An 18,649-nucleotide genomic window follows, 5' to 3' on the forward strand; every position below is an offset into this window, starting at 1 on the left:
GCCTTTTAGGCTTTAGCATATCCACTCTCGCTCGTAGCAAAGTTGACATGCGTTCATTCAGGGCAAAATGCAGCCATCTCCTTAGTCGCTCTTCCCGCGGTTATGCAGGCTCCGGCTTCTCTTGCCATAGAACAATGGCACACCATCTACAACATCGGCCACTACTTTGCTCCGCTCGCCATTCTGGGTGCTCTTGCAACTGGCTACACTGCGTACTACCGTATGTATACACTTCCGATTTATCTCTGTGCTTCGTTCTGCTGTCTATCGTTCAGAATCACTAAAAAAGACGATAGAGAATCCTAGCTCCACCCCTTTCAAGTTCAACCTCGCCGCGATTGAACCTAGCTCGTGCAGCTCTCGTTGGCGCTGGTGTCTTTTGCGCCGTTTGGGCCGCTATAGACAAATAACAGGGAAGCTCCGCATATTATAAGAACTGACAAGGTTCGTTAGTGTAATGTGCTGTGTAGCCTGCTTGCCAAACCCTTAACAATATCTTAGATACATGCCTAAGCGCTTTATTTGTGATTATGCACAAGCGTACGCAGGTATATTTTATAGTAAAGCTCTACTAATTGGAGCTCAACATAAAATATAGGCATACTAGGGATTATAAGAGGCTACGCCTAAGTACTGCAAGAGGCTACACTAAAGCACTTCATACCTATCTATCTTTATTAGCGTACAGAGAATAAATACAGCATAAAAAGAATGTTACTCTTCTTCTTCTTCTTCTTCCGTGTATAGGAGTGAACGCATACTTGTTAGCACGCTTCGTACATCAAAGAAAGTAGTAGATTAACAATTTAATAAGCTAGTTTCTAGGCCCCCTCCTCCTTGTCCATCCCAACTTGCCAAATCATCCCAAACATACATAAGGAACTATATAACCAAGGAGAAATGTTGTATACAATCTGGTGTAAAGTGCGAAAATACGGTCTTGCGGGGGTATATATTCCAATCCAAAAGACAGAACGCGAGCAAAGCAGCAAGCATTAGGTACCAAGGTGAAGACACCAACCAAAAGAGAAAGAACCAGGACGTAGTCAAAGACAGGAACGCTCATACGAGCTAAGATAAAACAAAAAGGAAATGGTTAACAAAGGAAAAGGTTTTCAGTTTCGATACGGCAGAGAATTCTACCGTTGCAATTCCCTCCCAAAGTTCAACGCCAAAGGCGTCAATTCACCATCAACAGTACTCTCATCATCGTAGAAACCACTTTCACTGAACGGTTCCATTTCAGCATCTTGGTCGTACGCCTGCTTCCTCATCAGAGGGGGTGTACGCGGCTGCTTGCCGAGCGCTGGGAACCCTACTTCGGTTGACGCACGGGAGCTATTGGAATTTGAGCGCATGACTGCAGGACGCTGCTGCGATGAAGAAGCAGTTGAGAGCTCGGATCCACGGCGCGCGTTGGAGGTTGGCGGAGTCATAAGGCCCGAGAGGAAGGATTGTGCAGAGTGGGGTTGCGCGCGCGAAGGCGTCTGGGTACGTGCGGTAGGCTTAGTGGAGGAGTTGCCTGCGAGAGCAGACGTAGCTTCGCCGCGGCCCTTGCGCCAATTGCCGATAGCGGCAGCGAGCTGGACTGCTTTAGGTGACGCAAAGTTGGAGAGGGAGCTCAGGGTGGGGAAAGATTGTTGCCCGCCTGAAATGAGACGTTCCTTCTCGGATTGCTCCATCTGCAAGTTTGTGCGGATGCGGATTGCGGCGTCGCGGACGGTCTCGCGGTCGAAGGTTGGTTGAGCAAGAGAGTTGATGAGGTCATTCAGGTCATCGACGCGTACGCCAAGTAGCTCACGGAGCCAGTTGATCTCGGTGTCGCGCTCCTTCAATTTAGCAGGAGCCTCAGTGTCAACTTCTTCAAGCTGACGCTCAAGAGACTCGATACGTCCCTCCCGCTCTTGTAGCTGCTCCTGGAGAACACCGATAGACTCGCGCAACGCCTGAGCTCCTGCGCCGCCACCGAACGAAGAAGTCGTAGGAGACTTGGCTGCTGCTGCGGCAGCGGCACTGGCGGCTTCCTTCGCGACCTGGAGCTTCTCTTCCAGCAACGCAATCTTGTCCTTGAAGTGGTCGAGCTTGGAGTCGGCCAATGCAAGCTTGTCGTTGTGGAAAGCCTCGGCACGCTCCTTGTCTTCACGGGCAAATTCGAGAGCGCGAGCATGCTCGTGCTTGATGTGCTCAAGTTGACGCTCAAAAGTGCGCTGCTGCTCATGCAGACTGTGCCTGTTGTTCTCCACTGCTTCTTGCACAGCTTGCTTCTTGAGGTCCGAAGCCGCCTCCAAATCCAGCTCGTGCTTCTCCTTGGCAGTATCAGCATCCAAGCGAACCTGGTCCAGTTCGGCGCGGACACGGGCGATCTCGCTCTCAAGCTCGTGGCGAACAATGTTGACCTGGTTGTTAGCTGCATCAACATCGGCCTCCATGAGCACGCGGGTGCGGCGGATCTCAACGTGCGCAGCATCCCTGGCCTCTCGCATGTCACGCTCGTAGCGTTGGGCGTTCCTCTGGTGCTCCATAGACTCCTTCCTCAGCTCTTCGATTGTCTCCTCAAGTTTGGCGTTGTGCTTCTGAGTTTGCTCGAGATGGATCCTGAGTCTCATACCTTCACGCTCCTGGGTTTCCAAGCGCTCAAGCTCCCTCTCCAGACGCTCCCGTGTGCGACCCTCAGCTTCGATGCGTGCGCTGAGAACCTCGTACTTTGTCGCAGACGCCTCTTCATGCTTCTGGAATTGAGCACGCTCAGACGCGACCTGCTGCGAAGCGGCAACCATGTCTTGTTGAAGCTTCTCAAGCTTGGTACGCATAGATTCTCGTACACGAGTAGCCTCCTCGGCCTGGAAGCGGGCCTCTCCAATAGCCTTGCGTAGCTTTTCTCCTTCTTCATGAGCGTCCTGGAGGTCGCCTCGCCACTTGTTGGCAGAGAGACGATGTTCCTCAAGCGTGAACGTAAGCGCCTCATTCTCTGCCGTGACTGAATCGAGTCTCTTCTTGAGGTCCTCCTCCGAGCTCTCCAATGCAATGTTTGTGAGCTTGAGCTGCTCGTTCTCGATGTCGAAAGCAGACAACTTGTCGCGCATTTCAGCTGCATCGGCCTGGTAAGATTCGAGGCTGCGACGAAGAACGTCTCGCTCCTCAGTCAAAGTACCAATCTTATGCTCGTCGTCCTTGGCAGCCTGTTGAAGAAGTGTAAGCTCTTCCTCTGTAACCTTGAGCAGACGTGCAGAGTCTGCTTCTCGGGCCTCGATAGCTTGGCGGGCTTCAGCTTCAGCGTTGAATCGGAGGGTGGCTTCCTTGAGCATTTCCTCAAGGTCTGTGATACGAGCATCCCTCTCCTGAACAGCTTTGGATTCCTCACGTTGGGCGACCTCCATACCGTGACGGCTCAAGGCATCGTCAACAAGCTCACGCACATCTTCAGCCTGGAGATGGTGACTGGTAGTCTGCGCGATTGAGGCCTTGAGACTACCGATGATTTGGTAGAGCTCGGACATATCAAGCTGTGGCTGTGGAATATCGACAGGAGCCTCAAGAGTAGCAGGCTTCTGGTTCGCCAAAGCCTCAGCAACGATAGATCGGATCATGTCTGGCTGTACATTGTCGGCAGTTGGCGCGGCAGGCGCTTGAGGCTGGTGAGATGCGAACGCCTCGGCGACGATGGAACGAATGTTCTCCGCTTGCACTTGTTCCAAGGCTGGCTGGTGTGATGCGAGAGCTTCGGTAACGATGGCTTTCAGGTCGTCAGGCCAGATTTGCTCAGGTACTGGTGGCATCGGTTGAGGAGCATGCGTCTCGAACGCCTCCAACACAATGGATCGGATATCATCAGTCTTGACTGGCTCCACTGGCTGAGGAACATGAGTTGCGAGCATGTCAGAAAGAATAGAGCGGATGTCTTCAGGTTTGAGAGGCTCAGCGACCTGTTCCTGCGCAGGCTTGGCGGAAGCAATCGCGTCTTGAACAATAGCGCGAATCTGATCAGCAGGAACAGGTTCAGCAGGTTGCACAGATGGCTGGTGTTGCGCAAGCGCGTCGGTGACGATCTCCCGGATCTTCTCTGGGATCATCGGTTCGGGTACGGGCACCGGAATAGACGTGATCTGTGATTGGTGCATCTCAAGCGCGTCCTTGACGATGGATCGGATCTTCTCCAGCCTCCTGTCTTTTCCTCGAGATCGGTTACGGTAGTCAACGTCGGTGCCGGCATCGTCATCTTCGTCGTCGGCATCGCTGTCTAGACGTGCGCTAGTAGACATGCTACGGCGTCCGCGTCCCGGACGTTGCGACATCATTGCAAGCGCCTCTTGGATGCCTTGCAGGTTTTGCTCTAGCGGGCCAAGGCGGTCCTGCAGGAGACGACCCATGAGGTCATCAACATGTTTGTCGAAGAAGCCACTGCGGGTCTGAACCTTGGACTCGTCCTCAGTGAGGAGGCCTTCGTCCCAGTCGCTCATGGGTCCGGCGTCGGCGTTGTTCAGGTGGCGCACAGGCGAGTCGTATGGAAGCGCAGCTCGCTCATCATCGAATGGATCTTGCCCTGATGTTGCAGAGCCCTGCATAGGCCGTCCAGGGAAGAAACCGCGGCGGGGGCTGGGGCTAGGCGCGTCGCTGCGCATCTTGAAGCTGGGCTGCAGGTCATTGCGCTCAAACACATTCGGTGTCCTCTGGGGCGAGGATTGATCCCAGGAAGTCTCGTCGCGCTCAACGCCAAAGTCGGATCCTTCGCCGTCCATGTGCTTCATAACAGCATCAATGTCGTTGAAAGAAGCATCGCCAAGGTTGTCGAAATCAACGCTTTCACTCTCAGGGTAAGCCCTGTGCCTACCAGATTCCATGGCAGTCTTGAACGAGCCGTCGTCGCTAGGTCTGTAGGTGGTAGCTGGACTTCTGCTGGCGTATCTTGGTGGAGATACTTGAGTCTTCTCTGGGTCTTCGACCTGAGACGGCTTCTGAACGTGGAAGCCGAAGTCGTAGCCGGCACTGTTGAATTGAGGTTTGAACTCGAACGGTTTGGCGCTGGCCGATAGAGTGCTCTTGTGAGTATGCTTCTTACCCAATGGCTCAGGTTCCTCGGTGGTAGGTGTCGGCACGTCGCTTGCATGAGGCGTATCGTCATCTGCACCTTCATCGCTCTCTGGAGCCGGTGGAGCCGGTGAGATAGGTGCCATGACGATCTCTCGCTTCGGCTGTGACAGAGGCTCTGGGCTCTTTGATTGAGATTTGGTCTGCTTACGTGCAGGCGACAAGTTCTCCTTGTCCTCCAAAGCTTCCTCCCGTTCAACTTGAGGTTCCTGTTTAGCAGCATTGGGCTGCCTGATTTCGGCCAGAGGCTGAGACGCAAGCACAGGCTGAAGTGCAAACTTAGGCACGTCATCCGCATCAGGGCGATCACGTCGGACTCTCTTCTCACGACCGTCAGCTTGCTTAGGTCGGCCAGACTCGTCCTCGTGGCCCTCACGGCCTTCCGTCTCAGGGGTCTGCGAGCGTGTGTTGTCGGGACGGATAATCGGAACAGCGTTGGAACGCTTAGCTGGCTTGACGATGTCGCTCTGGGACAGATTGACATCTCCGAATATCTTTGATGAGAAGCTTGTTGGGGCGGGATCCGGCTTGTTGGGGTTGAAAGCTGATACACCGGGGTTGAACGCAGGCGCATCTGGCTTGAAGGCCGGTGGGCTTGAGAAGTTGAAGCCACCAGATGGGAATGGAGAGCTATCTGCAGCAGGCTTGAACGCAGGAGCTTCAGCCACGGGCTTGAATGTCGGTGCATCAGGTTTGAACACAGGCGCGTCGGGTTTGAACGCAGGAGCTGATACGTTGAAGTTCGCCAATCCATCGATACTAGGCTTGTTGTTGGCTGGAATGGCGGCAGGGGCGGCAACTGTAGGGGGCTTGACAGCAGGTGCGAAGCTGAAGCCTGAAGAGAAAGAACCTGGGCTGAAAGACGCTGCAGGATTGAACTTGAACTCCTTGGCTTCAACATTGAGCTTCGAGATAGAGGAGCGCGATGCATGTTTGCTGTGAATTGCTGATGCAGGCTTGCTGAAGGCGAACTTGTTGTCTTTCCAGGAGTTGTTGACTTGGGACGGGGCCTGGGAGTGCTGCGTGGAATCATGTACCGGATTACGGACTTCCCCATCTTCCAGGCTGGGGTTGGTGTTTTCCGAAACGTTCGTTTGTGCACCGTCGCTGTCTGAGCGGGGGTTCTGCTGAGCGGGGAACGAGAAGGCGACAGGCTTCTGAGACTTGGCGAGTGAATGCGCTCTGCTGTGTGGTTGAGGTTGGTGCAAGATCGTTCGCGAGTCCTCCCACGTAGGGTTAGCCACAGCATTAGAGGGCTTGTAGGATACGTTGGTCTCTGGCTCAGTACTGAAGTCTCCTCCTTCCGCAAATTGCTTGTCGATAGCTTCCTCCAAGTGATACTCTTCATTCGCTGCCTCGCGTTCAAGGTTCTCACTAATATTATGACGATGACCGCGAGGAGTCGGTACAGCAATCTCCGGTGCAGATTTAGTGGCATGCTTCATCGCCGGAACCTCGTCTTCCTCGTCTTCATCTTCGGGTACTTCGGCCAGTGTAGAGTTCGGTCGCAGTCCGAGAACTTGTTGCTGTTGCTGCTGTAGAAGCTGGTTCTGTAGTTGCTGCTGCTGCAGTTGCATCTGCAATTGGAAGTCATCCCTCTGCGTAGGCGTAATAGGGAACTGCTGGTTGGGACCCATGCCGAATGGAGAGTGCGGCGAGATCAATCCGGAAAGATCAGGCCTGCTCAAGGATGCAAGAGCGGGGGAGCCACTGCGTCCGTCTTGAGAGTTGAAGTATCCAGCAGGCGACCATGTGCCTGAGGGCGAGTATCCATGCGATGGAACAAAGTTGGCAGGTGATCCAAAAGTTGAGTGACGATGCATGTGCATACCGGGACGTGGACCTGCAAATGCTGGAGACGCGACCGATTGCCTGGACATGTGCCCAAATGCTGGAGATGCGACCGATTGCCTGGACATGTGCCCAGGTGAAGGTCCGAATGGAAAGGCGCCACCTGCAATGCTGCCGTGCCTGGCCATACGAAGACTGCCAGCTGAGGATGTAGGTATCGGTGGAGAGAAAACCTGTCCAGGGTGCTGCTGTGATGACGCTTGTCGTGACAAAGGAAGAGGAACGTCTTCCTCGCCACCAGTGCTGACACCGAGTGCTGCCAACTTAGCCTCGAGCAGAGAGTTCTGGTAGTCTTTCCATTCAGATTCCTTCGATACACGGACGGTGTATCGTGAACCTGCATTATTACGTTCTGCCTGAACATCGGCCTCTGCCGGCCAGATGGCTCGATTGTGCGTTTCTAGACCTCCGGTACTGAAGCCACGAGTGTCGTAACCCTGTTGCTCAAGCTGTCGGAGCTTTGCATTCACAGCCTCCGCACTCATCGGCTTCGGAGGGAACCCAGGATTGCCTCTCGGAATGTCGCGTGGTATCGAGATGATACAGCCTTTGCCTTTGACAATGACCTTCTTACGCATCCGAGGCTGCGCAGGCGCTGCGCCTGGGGGAGCCAGAAATGAGTTGCTCGGAGGGTCAGGTAGTGGCTTGTTCTTGGATAGATCCTGGCTTGCCTGGAATGCATCGTTGCTCGCTAGCTTGCTGGGAGTTTCATCTGCCGGCTTAGTTGCTTTCGTAGGTGTCGGTACTGGAGTCTTCTCAGACTGTGCACTGTGCCCGTTCATCTGCTGTGCAGTACTAGGACCTGATGCTGAGTTTTGCCTGACCGGAGACGGCTCAGGATCCGCATACTTGGAGGCCATCATCTTGCCGACTGCTTCTTTTTCTTCCTTGCTAAAGTGCCGCCAAAAGTCCTGCTGGTTCAGGGTCTTGTTGTTGTTCCTTTGCTTGTGTCCTCTTTTCGGCGGAGGGGCAATTGGCAAATCAGATTCTCCACCTGATCCTTCTGTATCGCTATTATTGTCCCGCCAGTCGTTTGTTTCGCGGTTCCAACGCTCTTCTAGGAATCGTTCAACCCACTCCTGCGAAGTAGGATTCGTGTCGGAAGCCCGGGGAGTAGTGCCGGAAGCTCGCGCTTCTTTGGTGGGCGTTACCAGATTTGGCAATCGAGATCGGATTAAGTGTTCGAGCGTGAAGCGGTTTGGCGATGCGTTCCGTTCCAAACGAGGTATTAGATGTTCGAGGTTGAATTGATTCGGCGACTCTTCCTGAAGATCTAGCCGAGATGGGAGTAGATGCCCAAGACCAAACTGGAGCCCAGAAGCCTCTTCTTCAAACTCGTCGCTGCCGAAGTTTGTCGAAACTTGACGCGAGGGATTGAATACCGGAGGAGGGTGTCGGTACGGACTGCCCCAGCTGGCGGTATAGTAGGACGTGTCGGTTCTGTCGTGCCTCGCAGCGTTGGAGGGAGTACGCGGGTGGTTTCCAAGTACGGAGAAGGACGGAAGTGAAGGGAGCTCTGGACTCGAATGTCCAAGAGTGCGAGCCGGCGAAGGGGCCGTCCAAGTGGGAGAGACTGCTTCACGCGCCTCAGGCGGAGTGGTCGCTTCACCAAAGTGCCCTGGAGCAAATGGAGGAGGTGATGAGGGCGGATGCTGCGAGGACGAGATGGACCGTCGAGCTTGCATTCAAGGGTTTCCCACGCTGTACAGCTCGATGGGCTGCAACTCTTCTTTTTCCGTCTCGGATGCTTCGCGCGTCAGTGATGCGACAAAACTTCCGACGATGTTGAAGTCAGTGCTCGGGGCAAAGGAACGCGTGTTTGGACAGTCTCGCGCGAAGGCCGCTCGGTGACGCAGTACGATTAGAAGGTGATATTACAAGGAAAGGCTGTTGGCAAGTAGCTAAAAGAGCGACATAAGGTGGGATAGCACGATTCTGGAGACAACAGGACGAGCAAACATCCCGAGGCAGCAGCAACAACGGATGAAGAAGTGGCAGTCAAAGGCGTGCCAGTGTCGTCGACGACAAATTGTGGACACGGACAGGAGAGCAGGCGAGGCTAAAGTCAGCCATATTAGCGGGATGCTGCCAGTTGGCGTCAGGGGGCTTTACGCCGAGGCCACATGGGAACAAAGCACGCGAATTCTGCACCCTGACGGCATGCACCAACACCAACAACACGCTCGGAGAAGTTCGTTCGCCATCGTCACTAGGCTTTCCACGTGTCTTCGTGTGAGAAATCTGCTTTTGTCCCTCGCATCACACCTCAGGGTCGTGTCGGCGCGTCCAAAGTCATCTGCTAACACTAACCACGACATTCAGACATGACATGGGTGCCTCAATGCCGGGAATGGCCCTCGTAGCCAATCGCGTACCGGCACGTCATATTTGAATGCGTCAGTAGGAGCTGGTAACGACTGGACGACAAATCTTGCTACCCCGCTGCAGACCTACCCGACCTTCCAACATTGCAGCCCTGGAGAGATTCCGTCATCCATACGCGTTGCACGTCCTCACGACATCTTCTTGGACGCGACCAGCATGATGCAGCGACACCGAGAAAGGGGACCTGACTAGTGATTAGACAACGGGAGCTAATGCTGCGGTGCAAGGATAGCGATGCCTGCTTAAGCCCCCATTTCGCATGCTTCTAGAAACTCCTTCAACCACCAGTTTGCGGCCAGACAAGCCACAGAAAAAAAAGCATCGTGTTCTTCGATGTTTCACCTGTAGCAGCTGGAGGTGGATGTACTGGACGGCGAGAAATCTATGAACTTGGATCTTGTAACGCATATACACGCAACACGTGAGTGTGCTGTGAACCGTACTTGAGCTGGATCTTTGGCTAGCCTGCGTTCATCCGTTCCGTGCAGCTCCAGATTTCCGCATCTTAACCCATTATTCAGGAGCCATAGGAGGATGGCAACATGTTCATCCTCAAGGAGAGGCAATGCACATGCTACTTGGAAAGTCAGTACAACACACGTCTCTTTCAGGCTGTGGGGTGTTCTGTCAACAGTCTAGAGCTCAAAATCATGGAGGACGCTATAGAGAGATACTGGATAAACTCGTTTATTTGGAGGGAAAAAATAGGATGCCATGTGTGCGTACCCTGATTAACGCCTCGGAAAGACAAAGGGTGTTCTGAAGGATGTAGACAACACGCATCAGTTCGGGGGGCCGCGCTACAGATTGGCAGCTTGTGTACATGTCATGATTATTATCACTTAAACCTGAGTGTTGTATATAACGCGCGTATAAGGCCAGATGAAGTAATACAATGCACGTCGTTAGTGCCGTACCAACATACTTCCTCCTATGCTTGAACTTTGCAACTCTTGTGACATGGCCTCAAACTTTTTGAATCATGAACATCCTCTTCACAAACGAGCTTCTTTGGAAGCTCTCGGCTTCAGCAGGAGTTAGCTCGACGTCGCCCTTTGCAGCTGCCGCAGCATTCTCTTCGTCTTCTCCAATCTTCCATGTTCTCACCATCCACAAGCAGACTGCAGCACCAATGTACATCCACCCCGTAAACAAAATAGCTCCAGTATAGCTCCCTCCATTAAACGCTACGATTTCAAGACCAATAGGCTCGGAGACTGCATCCATGTTAGTAAGCTGCTCCATGCAATTGAACCCACAACTACTCAAGACTTACAAGTAGTAGGCAACACAAGTACCAACCAAGTAATACTCAACGCACTCGGCAAATCTCTCAGCCCCATAACCTCCGTCGTAACTGGCGCAGCCGTCGCCCAAAACGTCCCTGCCACCATACCACCCACCAGACTGAAAAAGATCAATACTCCAAAGCTCTTTGCAAAGATCCATATCAGCAGACAAAACACCCCAACAAGGAACGTCATGCTCCCCGCCATGTTCAATCTGCCAATGGAATCGGAAAAATAGCCAATCGGTGGTCTTCCCAATGCTTGCCCCAGATTGAACACTGCACCAATAATACTTCCCTGCTGCGCACTCAACCCAATTGTCCGAGCGTAACTCGGTAAACTGAAGAGTAAAACAATGTACCCCAGCATACTCAGGAATCCGAACGCCAACAGTCCCACAAACTGCGGTTTCGCAAACAGTGTATAGTCGAAACTGAGCTGGCTGGATCCAATCTGCTTATTTCGGTCTTTGATAAGCATTGCACATGCACTATTGACGACGAAAGCAATGACAGCCAGTGTACGAAACGCCCACGGTAGGCCAATATCGCGAATCATAGCCTGAGCAGCAAGACTGTAGATGAGCCCACCAAGCCCACTCCCAGCAGCACAACACCCATTAGCGAGCGATCTGTGTGTAGTAAACCACTGCGCAGCAATGCCCACGCTGCCTACGAACAGAAACCCCATCCCCCACCCAAAACACACACCCTGACTCAAAAACAAGTGCCAGATCTCACTCGCAAAACTGGCTCCGATGAAGCTCACCGTCTCGAATCCCACACCGATAAATAGGGTAGTGCGCGTCCCCCATCTTCTCGTCGTTAAAGTAGCTACTGGGGAAACGATGAGGGCTTGAGATATGGAGAGCCCACCGATGAAGGCGTATTGCAGAGGTGTGGCACCAGGGAAGGCGGAGGTGGAAAGGTAGTGGGCGAGGAAGACGGCGTAGGCGGAATTGAGGCCCCAGGTGTGGCCGTTTATTGTTGCGACGGCTGCTACGCATACCCAGCCGTAGCCACCATTTGGGGGTACGTCGACGACAGGTTGGCCTGCTGACGGGGCGGTGGCATTAGCTGGAGATTGAGGTGAGCAGGGTTTCGAGATCGCGTTGTTCTTCATGGCTTCGTTTCGGTTGGTTGCGTGAAGTTGAATGCTAGGCTGTGGGCTTTGGTTGCTTTGGCTCTTTTCTGATGTCCGGATGCCATTCTCTGTATCCTGATTGTTTCCCTCCTCTTTCCCACGCTGCGCTGTATCCAGCATCATCCTCAAACGTTCTAATTCTTGATCCCGAGTTCCTATCCCGAGCTCTTGTCTCAGTTCCTGTACCGGAAATAACACGCCAAACAATCCTGCAGCGGCCACTCTTTCACTATGCGACGTCACCTGGAGATCTTAAACGTCAATGTAGGTGCAAAGGCCATTTTACGAACGCGTAGAGAGTAACTAAGAGTCACCATGTCGCCTTCCCGAGGTCAAGAGGAGGAAAGAAAAGTGGAGGTTGACATCCTACGCCCTTGTCCGGAAATAACCCCATAACAGGCGAGCTTTTACGTGACGCTCTAGACGCCACTTCCTCTTTCGGCTAATGTAGCCGCGGATGACTGGTCGAGAGAGGCAAGCGGCTTGGTTGCGGTCATTGAGGCTTGCAGGTCTGGAGAAGGTGATGCGGTCGCCGGCATCGGCTATTGTGTTCAAGATCCGTGCCGATAATTTGGAAGGGAACTGTAGCTGTGTTTACCACTTCGTGAAAGCTTTGAACCCCCCTGTCGAGTGTCATTTAATTTATTGATTCGTTAATACATAGGAGAGGAAATGCCATTCCACAATCTAAACCAAAAGGTATCATCATATCATCAACGCCTTCCCCAATCCACTATCACGCTCCACACTGAGCCATGAATCTATACATGCCATCAGAACTTTGGTATTCCAACGGCGCATGCATGTCCATTTCGTCAGCCTCACTGGTGTGCAAGCTTTCATAGTCGGATAACCAAGGGTTAGGCTCCTCGGTTGCGAAGTCGTCGATCTGTTCGTAACTTTGTTCGGAATGCGTCGAGAAGCATTCTGAAGCAGCGGGTGATGCAGAGAGCATGTGTGTCCAGTCAATGTTAGGCTGGACATGTTGACGCTCAGCAACGGGTTTCTCATAGAAGGAACATTCAGACGGTGTCTGACTGGGTGCAAATGGGAAGAGAAGCGCGATATCGGTGCCGACGAAAGAGTCAAAGTCCTCGTCTTGGTATACTGAGCCACGTGAGACTTCAAAATCGTTACATATCGTCTCGACGGTTTGCGCATCGCAGCCTGGGAAGTGAACTTTGAGCACCGAGCTTTCGTATGATATCGGAAGGTCGCCTAATGCCGCTAATCGTTGCAGATCTTTGAGAACGGCTGCAAGCTCCTTGACGGACCTTGAAAAGTCGACGGATAGAACATCGAGGAGACCCTCGCTGTTCAGTGTCTCCTTCTCTTGTGCGAACGAGGTGAAGCCCTTGACAGCCTTCAGGGGGGTAAGAGCGGTGACGGTGGGGTTAACGTTGAAGCTGATGTAGGATCCAGGTGTGGCCTTAGGAACCTTGTTCAGCGTGCGGTTGACCTGATCCTGCAGCGCCGATACAGTCTTGAAGCGCTTCTCGCCGTTGTGTGGGTTGACGCCATCGAATTGGGCCTTTTGTCCACCAACGAGGAACGCTCTGACGGCCTGAGACACGTTGTTGATAACCTGGGCTGGAGATGCAGGGCCATGCGAAAAGTACCTGGCGCCTCCGGCCCTCCCGGAGCCCCATCCGTAGCCTCCTGCTGTTCGTCCAAGCGTGCCTCCGGTGAGGTTGGGGCGAAGGGTCGACGCAAAGGGTGCGCGGCCGGCCTGAGCGGTAACGATGCCTCCGATACGTGACTTGGGGAAAGAGGCCTTGTCGTACTTCACGCCTGAGTTGCGAGCAGCAGACGTGGTAAAGCGTCGAACGGCAGCGCTGATCTGGCTATGGGTGGTGTACCAACGGCCCTTGCTTTGCTTGAGGTAGGCAATACGGTGGAGAGGGTGCTTCGGAGCATTTCGAGCGAGGATGGGTTGCAGTACCGCATTTGTAGGTTGTGCGGATTCTGGTAGTCGTTTCTGTACGAGTTTCGCAGCATGTTTCCAGGCGGCCCTTTGTCTGTCAATACGCGACCTGATCAAATGGTACCATGAACTTACTTGAACGCTCTCGCGTTCTTGGCCACCGAATTGTATAGGTGCACCACGGCAGGTGCCATGATGGTTGTGTGCTACCAGGAGAGGAGAGTGGTGATGCTCAGAAGGATGATGGGGAACGCGGCGATAATGAGGCGCAGGCACCAGGGTCAAGTCGCCACCCAGCGGGGGATTGGTCCAGAACCCCGGGCGATGACGACGATCACATGCCAGCTCACTCACCGACTGGTCCGCGACCAGACTTCGTTTCAGCTATGCCAAGACTCTTCTTCAAGCATAATTCTGTGTTCGCAGCGCTGCGGGTTGGCACTGTGAATGCTTCACCCTGTATGACCGCATCGCTCTGCGATACCTGGAAGATCAAGACAAGACTTCACCAGATGCATCTGCTGTAGAGTTACCAGGAACAGAGGTATTCATTTCAGTACTTTTACAAAGCAAAAGCCACACTCACGGACCTTAACAGCCGCTTTTGGTATACTTTGCTGTATGGGAACAAGGCACCTAAGCAACCCATATCCACCTGCAAGTAAGGTAAGAACAGGCGTACCGCTTTGTGCCTGAGGGGAGAGAAAGCAGCCAGCGGATTTTTTGTATGCTGGAGTGGATGACCATGCAAAATAGACAAACAAGAACGCCAGCTTTCAATGCTATGGAGGACCCCTAGATTCAGGAGGAAAGGGTAAAAAGCCAGATTCCTGAAGGGTATTGTGTTCGTATTGGGGACTGGTAATTCGTGGAAACATCAAGGAAAAAAACTCAAAGACGCAAGAGATTTCTATCGGGGAAAAACAGTTGATCGACCGCCGACCGGGTAGTAAACGCCAGAACATGAACTTTTGTCAATGTATACAGAGTCCGAGAACTCGCAAGGAGAAAATTTTGGAAGCAACAAGACCGAAGACCGCAACGAAGAGATGCAAAAAAACCTTAACTCGTTATGACATGGTTGCCGTAGCCCTTGTGCAGGATCATGGCGGTGTCAACAGAGCCAAGGTATCAGCATCAAGCAAATCGTCAATTCGCTGTCGACTTTGAGGGTCCATACCACCGCTGCGATAAGCTGCTTTCAGCTGGTCGAAAGCTGGACGGCGCTCGTCCTCGGTCTTGATAAGCTCAACAAAGTCTGAAGCTACCCGCTGTCGGATCGCGCCTTGTGGCGAAAGCAAAGACTCGCCGTAAAACTCGATAAGATTGGAAATGCCGGTGTCTGTGCTCCGATGGGCGGCGTCTTCGAAAGCCAAATGGCGGAACTCGTCATACATCGATTGATTGAAATTCCGAATCAAGAAATGTGACCAGAATTGGTAAAGAACGTTCATGTCGTAAGGGGTTGTGCCGAGTGGTGCGTTTGAACGCTGATAAAGAGCTTTGGATCGAAGATGATAATACGATTCGTGCGATGAATCAGAAGGAATTGTATGAACTGGGCTGTGATGATCTTTGACCCAATAGAGGCGGACAGGCGCAGACAGAGAAGTCGATTCTGAGGGGTCGGTGACGGTTGGCGGGCGATCAAGATGGCTCTCAGCGCTACTAGTAATGTGATCAGCTCGTACATCCAGTCTCTCTAAATTGCCATCTTACCCATCAGGTGTTCCGACACCGCTAACCCTCATTTGGCAGGTAATCGACTTCTCCGGTTCATCTGGCACGCCATGTTTACTATCGATGGAGCCATTAGAAAATGTTCGTGAAACAGAAGGAGGCAACGCTTGGGTCCGTTGCTTGCGCATAACGACTGTCAAGCTGTCGAGTTGCAAGTCAGAAAATGAATCAGGTTCTCCACTCACAGCCTTTGTCGAGCTCTCGATCGGTTGACCGTTCGAGACGGCCGCATTTGGTTCTTCAACAGCCGCGCCGTTTGTCTCCGCCGGTACAGATCCAGAATCCTGGGAAACGGGATGGAAGCCATTCATCTGAGGGTACACGCCCTCGTTTCCAAATGGGCTAAAAGCTGGGGGCATGCCCGACCACTGAGGAGGCTTGGACGGGTCAAAGCCAGCAGGGTGAGAAACCTGAGGTTTGTTGAGCTCCTTAGGCCCCTCGTTCTGTGCAGACGGATCACGCTCGGCCATATCAAGAACCCACTGTGCCCAGTTGTCCTTGCGACGTAGTCGGTCTTGACCGTTCTCGGTGGTACGGTACTCGATGGAGGCAGACTGCTGGCAAACAAGCCTGATCACGTCGATGTCAGGGGATAGATTCTTGATACGATTGAAGCCAGCAATGAACTCAAGAGCGACAAATCCCTGTGAATCCATGTGACGACGAAGGTACATGTCCTTGAGCAGGTTATCAACAGAGAAGTAGTATTCCCTGGCAAATTGTTAGCACAGACTTTTTGGTCAAAAAATTCAGAACATACACTTGGGCAGTAATCATGGAGAAGATCTGGTACTGGTCAACGCCGTATGGACTGTACGGTAGTCCAGCGCTCATAGGTGCAGGAGCCATGCCGTAGGGGTACATATCATGGCCCGTCTGGATGGGAGCCGGGTACCCAGGCTGGAAAGATTGATACCTGTATGGGTCGGTAGTCAAAGACTGTGATCGATGGCTGTTACGACCGTATTTACCCTGAGGCGCGGGGAAGAAGCTGTTGCTCTCAGGAACAAAGGTTGTGGGTGATCGTGGACCTAGGGGAAAGCTCGACGTAGAGTGTCCGTTGGTGAAGTGATGTCCATTGGTGTACGCTCCACCACGACCGCGACCTCCACGGCCGCGACCTTCGCGACCACTAGAGAAGGAGCTGAAGCGCTTGGAATGGCCATGCGCAGAGCCGTCCTGGTAGGCGGGAGCTCTGCGCTCACCATTCTCAGCAGTGTCTGTCTGCGTTCCAGCAGAACGCTCACCCCAGGTGTTATCCTTGGTGGGTGAGGATGCGCCATCTCTCCTTCGCTCTCCGGCACCGTGGAATTCGCCTCGGCGGCCCTTGTGGGGCTTGTTAGGGTACTGGCGCTGGTAGGCACCGTTTTGAGCGGGCGCGCCGGACAAGGACGACCTCCTTGGCTGCGCCTCGGACTCGGAGGATACAGGGCCATTGGCCTTAGCAGCGCTGTCTCCATTAACTGCAGGCGCCTGACCGTTCATCGTAGGTGAGTCGGTGCGCTTCGTCTTTGGGGAAGCATCCTGTGCAGCCGACTTCTGCTCGCCATTTAGTGCCTCGGTCTGTTCAGCACCGTTGGTGCCGAAGCCAGCAGGCCTGCCGTTGCTCGGCGCTCCACCACGTCCTCCAGGTCGGCCACCTCTCCTAGCACCTGCCGCATTTGGCAGAGGTGTGTTGAACACAACAGTCGGTGTGTATGGGATTTTCACCCACTCATGTTTGCTGGTCGAAGCGCCATCCTTTGGCTTCTGCTCAGTCTTTTCCTTCTCTTGGGCCTTCTTACGGTCCTCATCGATGACGGTCTCAGGAGTCGGCCAGGATTCCTGGTCTCGGTCTGGTGGAGGCGGTAGCGCGCCCGATGATGGGGCAGCCTTGACATCCTTCTCAGAGAATCTGCCTTTGGCACCATTCCGCACGTCAACGTCACCTCGGAATTCCTTTCGGCCTTTGCTTCTGCTCTCGCCATTTGTGATCTTCTCTTGAGATGTTGCGTCGCCCTTCTTGGTCTGGACTCCGTTAGGAGTTGTGGAAGGAGCGACCTTCTGCACTTGGGACTTGATCGAGTCTGCTCGTATTTTCCAGGGGTTCACGGTAGGTACAGGCGCCTCTTGAAGGGGCTTAGCCGGGACATTCTTTGCCTTCTTGACCTTGTCAGAAGTCTTCTCGACAGGCTCAACCGACTTGTCAACAGAAGTGGAGGCCTGGGACTTGTTGTCCCAGGTGGTCGACTCAGAGGAAGCGTTTGGTATCGAGGAAACATCGTCGTCCTTGGTGACGGTTGATGAGGTGGAGGAGGCGAGATCCGGCGAGGATTCGTTGGAGGCATCTACAGGCTGTGAAGTTTTGACCGCGTTGGGAACGGTTTGTTCTGGTTGCGCCTCCTGGGCTTTGGCGGGTTGCGCAGGGCGCGACTCAGACTCGACATCTTCGGCCCAGTTGCTGGGTGAGGCAGTGGCTTCTTGACCAGATGCGCTGTTGCCCTCTTTGGCTGGGGTAGCAGAGCCGGATGCCGACTTGCTTGTGGTCGCTGGCGTGGAGACGCCTTTCGCGGCTTGCGCGTATGAAAATGTAGACATGTTGGTCTGTGTGTGAGTCTCGAATAAAGTCCGGCTGGTTAGACGAGAGTAAGCGCTTAGAATCCCCGATGGGAGCGCTGCGGCAAGCTGGCCAACAGGTGTCGACGCTGATATGTCCGGAGAGGTGTTTTTGGCCTCCCCGCACGTAAACTCTTTTGTCGCTACCAGGGCCTTGTGTTGGCGACTAAGCGATGTTGCGGCGATGCGGCTCTGCAGTGGTGGAGAGCTAGGTAGTGTGCTGAACGATGGCTCGGTACTGTGGCTGTCTCACACGATGTGAGGAAAGTGAATGCTTCCTATTTCACTGCTGGGAGTGGAACAGTGTTTGCGCGTACTGTAGTGGCTGGCGTTAGCGAAGAAAAGAAGCGCAGGAAAAAATTAGGTGAGTAGGATTCAAGGCGTGGTGGTGGAGGCAAGTGATGTATGTGGGCAGTGGTAGGTCTGGGAGCGCACAAGAAGTCGAAATGACTGCGTGGGCGGGCCAGATGCAAACGGGAAGGAGTGCGAATTTATCACACAAGGCTATTGGAAGGGTCTTGGAAGCGGCAAGAGGAAAAAATCATGCGCAAAGTGCCCAGCGAACTCGAGGCGGGGAGCAAGCAGGTAGCAAGCATGCGGCGGACGTGGGCGGTAAGGTGCGCAGAACTAACCTCTG

At 53.5% G+C, this 18,649-nt stretch overlaps 4 protein-coding genes across 4 annotated transcripts; all 4 read right to left on the reverse strand.

The window, feature by feature from the left end:
- Positions 1-1,139: 1,139 nt before the first annotated feature.
- J4E82_004488 (uncharacterized protein) lies at positions 1,140-8,621 on the reverse strand (the record flags this gene model as incomplete). Its single annotated transcript, XM_051730767.1, has 1 exon — positions 1,140-8,621. The coding sequence occupies one exon, from the start codon at positions 8,619-8,621 to the stop codon at positions 1,140-1,142; it is 7,482 nt and encodes a 2,493-aa protein (XP_051589523.1).
- Positions 8,622-10,287: 1,666 nt separating this feature from the next.
- J4E82_004489 (uncharacterized protein) lies at positions 10,288-11,732 on the reverse strand (the record flags this gene model as incomplete). Its single annotated transcript, XM_051730768.1, has 2 exons — positions 10,288-10,538; positions 10,598-11,732. The coding sequence occupies 2 exons, from the start codon at positions 11,730-11,732 to the stop codon at positions 10,288-10,290; spliced, it is 1,386 nt and encodes a 461-aa protein (XP_051589524.1).
- Positions 11,733-12,489: 757 nt separating this feature from the next.
- Positions 12,490-13,871, reverse strand: J4E82_004490 (uncharacterized protein; the record flags this gene model as incomplete). Its single annotated transcript, XM_051730769.1, has 2 exons — positions 12,490-13,765; positions 13,813-13,871. 2 exons carry the CDS (start codon positions 13,869-13,871, stop codon positions 12,490-12,492), a joined length of 1,335 nt encoding a protein of 444 aa, XP_051589525.1.
- Positions 13,872-14,780: 909 nt separating this feature from the next.
- Positions 14,781-17,994, reverse strand: J4E82_004491 (uncharacterized protein; the record flags this gene model as incomplete). Its single annotated transcript, XM_051730770.1, has 3 exons — positions 14,781-15,345; positions 15,397-16,128; positions 16,178-17,994. 3 exons carry the CDS (start codon positions 17,992-17,994, stop codon positions 14,781-14,783), a joined length of 3,114 nt encoding a protein of 1,037 aa, XP_051589526.1.
- Positions 17,995-18,649: the final 655 nt, after the last annotated feature.

The sequence above is a fragment of the Alternaria postmessia genome (assembly GCF_024291825.1).
Source record: "Alternaria postmessia strain BMP 2775 chromosome Unknown scaffold_21, whole genome shotgun sequence".
NCBI lineage: Eukaryota > Fungi > Ascomycota > Dothideomycetes > Pleosporales > Pleosporaceae > Alternaria > Alternaria postmessia.